General features: G+C 55.9%; 1 protein-coding gene across 1 annotated transcript; it reads right to left on the bottom strand.

The window, feature by feature from the left end:
• Positions 1-5,462: 5,462 nt before the first annotated feature.
• GDF2 (growth differentiation factor 2) lies at positions 5,463-9,777 on the bottom strand. Its single transcript, XM_012651261.1, has 2 exons — positions 9,255-9,777; positions 5,463-6,747 (listed from the first exon to the last, which is right to left on the bottom strand). The coding sequence occupies exons 1-2, from the start codon at positions 9,598-9,600 to the stop codon at positions 5,810-5,812; spliced, it is 1,284 nt and encodes a 427-aa protein (XP_012506715.1). The 5' UTR covers positions 9,601-9,777; the 3' UTR covers positions 5,463-5,809.
• Between the last annotated feature and the right edge of the window lie 1,162 nt (positions 9,778-10,939).

Below are 10,939 nucleotides of genomic sequence, written 5' to 3'. Positions count from 1 at the left end.
CTCTGGGCCACAGTCACACATATTTGGCTCCGAATAAACCTCTTTTAATTATTTACAGAATTTGTTTTTTTGTCCATTGACAAAATCAGAATCCTTGACATTTTCTGAGGGGGTATTCATGTTGCATTTCTGTATTTGAAACCCACAGATTTTATTTCTTGTTATTGCTTGATTGCACTTGCTGGGATCTCAAGTGCCTTGTTCCTGATCTTACGGGGAAAACATTTTACCAGTTTACCCGTAAGTGTGATAGCTGTGGATTTTTTGGTAGATACTCTTTATCAGTTTAAGAAAATTCTTTTCCATTCCTAATATTTTGAGAGTTGTTTTAAAAAAATCATGAATGGATGTTGAATATTGTCAAATGCATCTATTGAGATGATAAGATTTTTCTTCTTTAGTTTGTTAATATGGTTAATTACATTGATTGATTTTCTAATTTCTCTGGTGACACCTGGAGAACACTCAGATCGCCCTCTAGTCCCATCCTGAATCAGGTCCAGGATGAAAGAAGAAGGGAACTAACCACAGTTCATTAAATTATTCTCTTATTGTTGGTCATTTTAGAGAGTCTCCTGTTTTTATGTAGGAAGAGCAAAGCAATGTTCAGTGAACACCAAATTATATTAAACATGAAATTAAAATTGAATTTATTTTAAAATTTAATTAAATTAAAATTAATATATGAAATATTTGCATATCTAATTTATATCTTTTAGGATAGAGACTCAGAGTCAAGATTCCTCTATCAAAGCACATGAGCATCAGAAAGCTGTGTGACAGAAACTTCTTGTTGATCTGATCTGTATTCCCTGGTTAGTAGCAGTAACAGCTGTCTTTTATGAAGGCTCAGGGTGCACCAGGTAGGGGACTAGACCTGCGTGGCTCGGGTCTGCATTCCTCTGGGCTCCATTGAGGTGTCCTGTGCACTGCGGGGCAAGCCTGGGAGAGCGGGGGCATCCCACCCACAGTGGCGTTCCGGCGCCTGTTCCTCTGTTCTCCCATCCACCCTCCTGGCCCCCCTGCCCTCCCTCTTGGCCCCAGCTCCTTTCCACCCTCTGCTCTCTCCACCCTGCCCACTGCCGATCTGTTCTTTCTGCGGGATGCAGCTCTTGTCCTGTGCGGTGGAAATCAACCAGCCTTTCTCAGCTCCTCCTACTTTCTTAACTCCTCCACTCCCCAGATTAGAGTACGGCAGCCCAGGCAGGGCTCAGGGCTCTTCATCCCTGCAAAAGTGGGGAAGGAGGAAGGTAGTGGACACGTATGTGATTTTCGGTCATTTTGACACTGCAGCTGACTAACACAGACCTGAGTCCTGAGCCTCAGAGATGCCAGGCTGGGGACCCAGGCCCTTCTGGGGGTGATGCCTTGGCACTTCTAGGCCTGTGTTTCTCCCCAAGTTGCCTGTATGCCTGTTGTTTCTGGGGCTGGCCCTGGTTTTGGCATCTAATTGATTGGGATGCTTGCCCTGGCATTCTGGACACAGCAGGCCCCATCTGCGTCCCTCCCTGGCAGAGAATCAGGTGGGCAGGTGGTGCTGGTACAGGCCCTGTGGACTGGGCAGGAGGGCAGGAGGCAGGACACCCCTGGCCATGTGGGGAGACATAGGACACATCCCACATTTGTACTGGAAAGTGAGGGCCAAGGTCAGAGAGGACTGAGCAAACGGGCATCGTGCATAGGTCTGTAGCGGGCAGGCGGTGGATGCTGGTGTAGACAGCAAGCCAAGGGTTTGCGAAGCAGGGAGGAGGAGGACCAGAAAAGAGGCTTGAGGCTCAGTGTGGGGCTGGGTGGTCTGGCCAGACCCTGGAGGCCAGGGGCTGCAGCTTGGCCTGGAGGCTGATGGCCCTGGTGGGTGCTGGGCCAGCTGTTCCCTTCCTGGATTTGGTGGCACTAGGGCTCCTGTGGAGTGGGGGCCAAAGCTAGGAGGAGACGGGGCTGCGGGATTTCATAAACCTATAATGGTTCAAAAATCATTTTGAGGATCAATGCAGGGTTGTCAGGATTTTATTTTGCCAATTATGGACATTATAAAAAACAACAAACCTATTACCTACCTCTCTATTATTTCATAAAAAGGGGGAGATATTTGAACACCCTTGAAACTGCACTTGGCTTTTATGAACAGTATTTCATTGCCCTTATTTTTATCACTTTGAGGCAGAAGTGACCCATGTCTCCCGTAGCCGAGGGCCCTCCACGCCCTCCATGGAGAAGACTCGTAGGCTCACGGGGACGGTCACATCAGAATAGAAGCTCATGGAAGGGGTGCTGTGGGGGACAGACTCTGACTTTGGCCCAGGCTCAAGGGAAGCTGAGGCCACCGGTGTGCAGATTCCTGCCGGGAGCAGGTGCTCTTTCCCAAAGCTCAGATTCTGTGATTTGAAAATGAAAAGAAGTTCAGGATGGTTTGTTCTACCTGACCCAGCATAAGCCATCTGTGTCCACTGCTGGCTTAAGGTGTGGCCTGCCTTGGGTCCAGTCTCCTTAGTACTGTCCTTAGAGACGTGGCTTGCTTGGAGAAGGCCGGAGAAAGAGTGGCAGCATCTCTGACCCCTGCCTAAGAAGCTGCCACACGGCTGTACCAGGCTGGCCTTTCCGGGGTGAGCAGTTTCGCTGCCTTTGGTTCACAAAGCAGAGAAGCCTCTGGGCTTCCGCAGCGTGCACCAGAGGAGGTGGCGGGGCTGTCAGGCCCTGGGGTCAGCTCCCAGCAGCCAAGCTCAGACTCCCGTCTCCCCAGGACACAGCCTCCTGAGTGTCGCTGGGACTTGGGAAACCAAGACACCGGCCATGCATTCAGAATCAGCCATGTCATTGGCAAGGCGGAGAGCGGAAGGAAAGTGTGGGTGCCTGGTTGAAAATTATTACACATTTCACGACAGTGACAGCAGAGCATTGGCCTGTGTGGCTCCCGGGCTGCACAGCCGAGACTGCATGGAGGCAACAGGCCAGCGCAGCCCTACCGGCCTCTCCTTGAGGCTCTTTGCTTTGTGGCCGCTAAAGCCCGGGCCTGCTGCAAGACCTTCGGGGAGGGAGCACACCACAGAGGGGCTGGCCCCAGGCTCCCTGCCGCATGCCCTGAACTCTATCTGAGCCTCCTCATCCTAAAGGGGCGAACACCACCTCCCTGGGGGCCGCTGTGGGGACCACCAGACAGGATGGTATAGAAGCCTTCCGGGTCCAAACGGGCCTGTGTCGGGGGCCCAGAGACAGAGGCCCGGGCAGGCAGCGCAGAAGTCTAAGGACAGCTCTGGAGAGGAGCCGCCGTCCGGACAGAGCTGGTCAGACGACCTGGGTGCAGGAGCCGAGCTGAGCCTTGGCGCCCGCACGGGAAGGGAGCGCTCCGCGGCCGGCGGGGCGGGGAGCCCTGCTCCCACCTGCACCGGTCAGGCTCACGTGGGAACTGCGCCAGGCTGGACGACAGAAGGCTGTAAGTAGCGACCAGGAATCCCTCCCTTCGTCCATCCGGCGGAATGCTGAGAGAAGTCCAGCAACAACGCGTGGCGACCCTTGGACAGAACGTCCCCTTCTCCTCGAGTGAGAAGTGCACAGCAGGCACTGGCTGAGCAGAGACTCTGGATGGATGAGCAGGGCAGGAGAAGCAGTGCCCGCGAAGGGCGGGGCCCCGGGAGCGCGTCCCCTGAGGGCGAGAACAGGGCGGCCTCTGCGGTGGTTTGGCTGGAGCGGGAGCACAGTGAGGCTGCGGCTGGAAGAGCGGCCCAGCCGTGGGACCTGGGAGGAGGGGGCTTTAGGCCGTCTGTGCTGCTCATGGACAGTGGGGCCTCCCTCCCCTGTCACAGGGCAGCGTAGAGAACGCAGGGCAGTAACGGTGGTCGGGGACTTGCAAACATCTGACACACAGCCACACCCCCCGGAAGCCCATGTAGGAGCCTGTCCCCTCACCACAGTGTGCAGACACTGCCCACCCGCCTGTGTCCATCCGGCCCTGGGGCAGCTGCTCGTCCCTCGCCTGCCTCCTTAGGGAAGGGCACAGCCCATCCCAGTGGGGCCTGGAAGGAGGGGTGGGCAGCGGGTGGGCCTGGAGGGCTTTGAGTTTCAGGTGTCATATTCAGGACAAAGCTGCACATCAGACATTGGCTTTATTGCTAAGCAGAACTTTCATGCAGGCACAGAAATACACCACCAGGACTGCAAGATGTCCGTCACCCAACTGTGAACAGCACTGTTCGACCACGCTGCCTAGCAGGTACCAGAAATTCATATTTTCTATACTTCCAGTAATTAAAAAATAATGTCTCATTGTACTTTTGTGTTAAAGTTGTTCATTGGTTTCATGTAAACATTTAACACAAACTTTGTTTTTTTAAATATATGGGAGCTTCAGCCAGTGGGAATGGCCTGGTCCCTCTAAGCCCCCTCTAAGCCCCCTCTGGGCCCCGCTCTGGCCAGGGGGCAGAATCTTTGCCACTTTCAGGCTTTTCCTCACACTACCCCCCGTGCGTGGCCAGGAGAAGCAGAGGACGGGGGAAGCACAGAGGAAATGGAAACTGTCCTCCCTTGGGGTCAGCGGGGGTGGGGCTGGTCCCAGGCCCAGGCACAGGGTGGGGCCGGGGCGCACATCGCTCAAGAGAGCGGCGAGCGCAGCGGGGCTGGTGGCTGCATAAGGAGTTCTTCAGAGGCTGGGGAGCCTCACTCAGGAAGGCCGGACGTCTTACCACTTGAGCACATGTCACCAAGGAGTAAAAATAGGGACATTTCAAATACCAAAGCAAGAGCACATTTAATTCCAACCAGTTCAAATCCAGGTCCTGTCTCCTGTGGGGTCCTTGTGGGGGGGCATCCACGGGTGTCTTGTGCTGCTGAGCTGGGTGAGTAAGTGCAGAGGTGCTGCCGTGGCCGCCCCATCCCTCAGCGCGAATCGCGTGTGCGGACAGCAAGTGGCCCTGTGAGAACTGCTGGCCGTACGAGTGGGTCACAGCCGCTCTGGCCACAGTGTGGGACGTGGCCCAGAGGACTGCTGCTCTCCACCCTGCAGTTGCTTTTGGGGGGGGGTTTCAGTGACTCAGGGGTGACATTAAAAAGCATTTGGCCACTGAGTGAGCACAGGCACCGAGTGGTCAGACCACGCGCTGGACGTGACAACAGCCCAGTCACGTTGGTGGGGACTGATCAGGGCTCAGCACAGTCTGGCCTCAGCGCTCCCGGGCTGCCAACGCCTCGCTGCTTTTTGGCTACAGGGAGACCTGCTAAACTGCAGTGTGGCACTCGGGAAGGTCCCGGGCTTTGGTCTCCCGCAGACATGGGCTGGAACGTGCCACTGACTGGCACTGCTTGACCTGCCTGCGTTTGGGTTTCTGCCTCTGTAACTTGGAGGCCATTGCGCCCACCTCACCGGGTCAGGCAGGTGCATGAAATGGGGGCTGCAGAGCGCGTGGCCGGCTCCTCTCCCCTCACTGCCTGAGGGTCCTGTATTCAGCCCGTCCTCCACGACCCGGTGACTCCCAGAAACCTGCGCCCCTCACCCGCCGTCCACGCTCCTCCGGCTCACTTCTGCTCAGTTTTCTGCGGACTCTGAATTAGTTCCCTTCCTGTCTCCTTTTTGTCACCTCCCCTTCCACCCCAACAACACTTCCAGGCTTTCCTGGAAACCCCCACACCCTGGCCATCGCCTTCCCAGCAGTCGAGCCCGGGGGCATTGCTTGGGGCGGGCAGGTACCACCTGCACCCTGCAGGCTGCGCTTCCTCCCCCAGGCTGGCAGGCAGATCGACTCAGTCCCTGTGGTGCCCAGGGGGAAGAAGGACCTCTCAGGACCCCTCCCACCGGCCTCCCCTGCCCCGCCGGCAGGTACTACCTGCACCCACACTCTGCCACGCTCATGCCCTCGTAGTGGTACTTGAGGGTGGGCACCCCCATGTCATCCTTGTAGAGTATGGAGATGGGGCTCAGTTTGGTGGGCACGCAGCAGGCCTTGCCCACCTTTGTGGGGAACTTGAGATGCACCAGGGTCTGCACGATGGCATGTTTCGTTGGCGTCACGTCGTCAGCCAGAGGGAAGAAGCAGCCACCTTTACACTCATAGGCGTCGTACTCCTTGGGCGCGATGATCCAGCTGTCCCAGCCAATGTCCTCGAAGTTCACTCGCAGGGAGGTCTTCTGACAGTGGCTGCCGGCGCCGGTGCTCCTCTTCCGTCGGGCTAAAGACGACCCCGCGGCCGTGTGGCCCTCCACGTCCTCCCTGCTCTCCGCTGCCTCCGCGGGGCCATCCCTGGACAGCTTCTTGAGCACGCTCTCCTGCTCGTGGCCGATCATCTCCCTGAGCTCCAGCCTGGTCTCCTTGGTCCCGTTGCTGCGGTCATTGGAGAAGACGACGAAGAAGGGCAGGTTTTTGGACCCTGGGGGGACGCTGATGTCCAGCTTGTCGCAGCCCTTCCGGTGGCTCTCCACTGTCACCTCCAGCTTGTTTTTGCTCTTGCTGGAGTCAGCCCGGACCCATCGCTTCACAGCGCTGGACACTTCCAAGGTCTCCCAGCCCTGGTCCCGGATATCCTGGGACACCAGCAGGGTCTTGGTCCCCGCAGCACTGTCCCGGGCATCTGCTCCATCCAGAACGTCGTAAATGACCATGTTTCCTTTCAGCGCATGGGAGGAGTCCACGTGATTTTGACAGGAGACGTAGAGTCGGAGCTCGGCCCTGGTGATTTGCTCGTGTCTGGGAACGGAGATGTTGAAAAGCAGGATGTGCCTCTGGAAGGGGAAGTCTCCCGTGGTGGCTATGGAGATGGCATCTGGAAGGCAAACACATGGATGGGCATCTGCCATTCGGCCCGTTTTCACGACACCGAAGTTCATGGTTTGGGTGAAAGGGCATCTGAGATGACACTTTTGTCTCTATTATCTCTATTTTGTCCATTTAAGCCTTTAAGTATTTTGAATAGGACATCTAGGATCTTCTCAAGAGAAGTAGAGGCAGGAGATGCCTCCAATTGAAGTTGACAGTTCCTGCTATTTATTGAGCATTTACTACGTGCCAGGAGTTACACTAGGAGCTTTGCATAATATATTTCACTGTAGTCCTCACACTCATCCCAGAAGGGTCTAATGATTATGCCACTTTTATAGATATGGAGATTGGGATTCAGGGCATTTAAATGCCACAGTGCATGCAGCTAGGAAGTACCCTCACATAAAGGAAGCATCGAAATGCACTGTCAGCCTGAGAGTGGAGATCCCGAGTGTGTGAATTCAAAGGAGAGATCCCGGGAGGGGATCACGAAGGTCCGATATTAAGACAATGATAAAAATTTCAGAACATGCTGAAATCATTTAGAATCGTAACTCTCAAGCAAAGTGAAAGTAGATTTTTTTTTTGAGGAAAAAATATATTAGCTTCGACTGCTTTGTCCTGTCAAGGAAAACTGGGCTTGCCTTTTAGCCACATAAGTGTCTCAATTTCCCACTTCCCCTGGGCTGACACTTGGCCATCAGCATGTTTGTACTCTACCGTGGCTGGTGTTTTTCGAGCTCCTACCATGTGCCGACAGGAATGGAGAGCCCGCGCTGCCCTGAAACCCGGCCAGCAGGTTTTGCTGTCTGGCAGACTGAAGTGCAATTATTCCCTAGAGTTGGGAGAATGAAGTGCCAGTCCTGACTCTGTGCCTCACTAGGCCTGTTACCTTGGAAAGTCCTGAGTGTCCCTGTGCCTCAGTTTGCTCATCTGTAAAATGGGGTTTATCCTCCCTCCCTCCCAGAGTTGGAGGGAGGCTTGGACAAGGTGACACAGGGAGCTTAACCGGACACAGTCTCTGGCTTATAGCAGATAATCACTATTACTATGTCCCATCCCCCAGACCCTCCTCCCGAGCTGGGCACGCCGCCTGCATACAACAAAGCACATGACTGCTCGGCTCTGTGTTCCCCTCACCCAGCACGGGTGCACCTTCCTAGCTCCTGCAGGACGAGCTGAGCTTCCCTGGCACGTCTGAGCAGTACGCGCCGTGCCTTCGTGACCTGATGTGCTCTCACCGTGGCATGCTTTAAAAATGGCTGTGGGGCTGCAGTCAGACATCTAGAAAACAAGCACTGGCACCCTCCCTCCCTGAGCCGCCCTCGGACCATCTGGGAAGGGAAGCAGAACTGGCAACCACAGGAACGCCGGGGTGGGATCAGTTTCCGGGGACGTGCACACTGCTCTGGGAGTGTGTGTGTATTCCCAGGCCTGTGGGACTTGGTAATTTGGCTCTGGCGAAAGAAGCCCAGGCTTCTCCTAAGGTGGAGGTCACACAGCTGTGCCCTATGTGCCTAGTGACTTGCAGATTGCATTTTTTAAGAAACGAAGCCAGGGTTTTAAAAATCAGGTAAATTCACATAAAATCTAGACTTTTCTTCTTCCTTTGGACTATCAGAAAATCCAGCACTGTGGCATGAATCGTGACCACAGTCCTTTAGAGGGACACACGCTCTGCAAGCCAGGCAGGTCTGGCCTGGCTGTGGCACTGAGCCCCTTTGGCGTTTGCAGGTCTCAGACCCAGGAGGGGAGAGGCCCTGTGCTCCTGACCGTTCAAGGGGAGACTGCAGCAGCAGGACGGGGGCGCCACGCAGACAGGCAGGCCTGGGTTGGAATCCAGCCACTCGACATTGAACAGGTGCCCTCAGAGGCTGCAAGCTCTGTGTCACTGAAACTCATTTCACCTGCGTCATGTGAAGTTGAATGAGTTGGTGGACACAGGCCCTGTTCTCTTCTAGTTCTCCTAAATCAGGGACATTTCTATTCTAAAAAATATTTAGGTTCGCTCTCAAAATATTTTATCAATTTTTTAAAAACGCTTTCATAAGAGAGAAATAGACATTCTTTCAAAGTTTAAAAATATACCGGTTGGGAGCTAAATAAGTTGTCCAAGTAGGAAGGCGCCAGGAGGGGCAGGGGGAGGGAGGGAAGGACAAACAAGGGGGGTGGGGAAGGGATGGAAGAAAAGGCGCTGTCTCCCGGCGGCTCCCGCGTTAGGTGTGGCACACGGCCAGGGAAGAAGCACCCCGCAGAGCAGACTGCCACGTAGAACTCTCAGGGACGACGGAATGTTCTATAACCAGCACTGCCCTGTGGCGAAGCCATTAGCCACACACGACGGGTGCACACTTGAAGCGGTGGAAATACAGAACTACGTTAATTTTATTTCACCGTAATTCACTTAAACGGAAACTCGAAGAGCCTCCTGTGGCCGGGGCCACCACATGGGCAGTGCAGCTGTGGCCCTGTGAGTCCCACCCCGGGGCACCCCGCGCAGGCGGGCTCTACCTTCCACGCTGAAGCTCCGCACGACGTTGGACGCTGGGGTGGTCGACTTGTCGGTGGTGTACCTGTTGTACAGGTCGATCATGTACTGCGGCGGCTCCACTCTGGTTTTGTCCTGGGAGGGGACCCCGCTCAGGTTGAGGCTGCGCAGGAAGTCCACCTTCATGTTCTCCAGGAACATCTTCAGGTCGAAGGTGTGCTCGGGCGGCTTCCCTCCGGGCCCCCCCAGCAGGCTGTGGCCTTTCCCCCCGGCAGACGCCTGCCCCCAGTTCTGCAGCGGCTTCCCCTGCAGGCAGCAGGCCAGCAGGGACAGCACGGGCAGAGCCGCCCACAGCGCCCTGGGGCACATCTCGGGCTGTCGCTCTCGCCCCAGAGAGGGGAGAGGAGACTGCGGGCGGCCTCGACGTGTTAGCGGGCACGGGGAGGGGCGCGGGAGCAGTGGGCCCGCATCGCCCTGCCGTCCGCTCTGCAGGAAGCCGTGGCCAGCACGCCCGTGCTCTGTCCCGGACTGGACTGTCCTCCACTTGTTCTTATCTGGCCCTCGATGCAGCGCTCTGACCTCTTATCGGAGGAAGCTCTCTGTTAATGAAGGCTCTATAAACATCTGACAAACACGCAGGGCTTGTGGGAAGGACATGGCCTACTGTAAAGAATCCGCGTTTCTCCGAGGGGTTATCGCCCCCTAATTAGGATCCGTTCTCGTTTCCTTGCCAGCGCTGATCAGAGGAATCTCCAGGGTGGGTGACAGAGGCTCCATCTCCTGGGCCACGGGAACAAAGAATCCAGGAAATCAGACCAGAAAGTCCTCCAAATATAGCAACGACAATGCAGAACACCCAGGAGGCCCCGACAAACCGTGGGGCCGGGGATGGACGTGGGGTTGGCACCACCCTGGGGCTCACAAGAGGCTGCTCCTTGGGGAACTGGAACATGCCAGTGTGGCTCGCGGGCTGCACCCAAGGGTGTGGACCCAGCACCCTCACTGACTACCACGTGTGTGACCTGGAGCAAGTCACCTCAGCTCTTCGAGCCTCCCGTTCAGAAGAGCGGTATGAGGAGTTCAGAGAATGGTGTGCTGGAATGGAACATCATGGAAGCACCCTGGCCAGCCGGGTGGCTGCGTTCGGGCCACCCCTTCTCCACCCCAGGTCCGACTGAGATGGAGCCGGGGGCTGAAGCTCTGGCCTCCTCAGCCTGCTCTGCAGGAGACAACACCCTTCGGCCTGCAGGGCCCTCAAATCTTGGCTTTGTCACTGGTCTGGAGGGAGGTCTCGGCTGACATCTGCGAGCAGCCGCCTGGGCCACGCTCGTTAGCCAGGAGAACCGTGTGATCTGGGGGGACAGAGGAGTAGGCAGGAAGCTCTGAGACTGGTGCCTGCCCAGGAGATGGCCCCCTGGCCTGGAGAGGTAGGGACGGGCAAGCTGCAGCCCAGGTAGGGGGGCGGGAGGCCCCAGGGACTGTGTTATTTTAAGAGTAGCGTGCCCACACTTAGACTCTGCCAATTTCCATCACGTGTGGCTTTGACCAAAGCAAAGAACCAGCACAGTTAAAAACACTAGGGAGGTGTACAGGGTGGTCTGCTCTGGGGGAGATTTGAGCACAACATTGCTCCACACTGGCAGGGCTCCCTGGAAGAGGCGGCAAAGCACTGAGCAGGTCCAGGGAGATGCGGACGGGGAAGGGTGAA

Source organism: Propithecus coquereli, unplaced genomic scaffold, assembly GCF_000956105.1.
Source record: "Propithecus coquereli isolate 6110/MARCELLA unplaced genomic scaffold, Pcoq_1.0 Scaffold351, whole genome shotgun sequence".
Lineage (NCBI taxonomy): Eukaryota > Metazoa > Chordata > Mammalia > Primates > Indriidae > Propithecus > Propithecus coquereli.
Note: the sequence above shows the minus strand (reverse complement) of the source record. Positions and strands in the feature narration are given on the sequence as shown.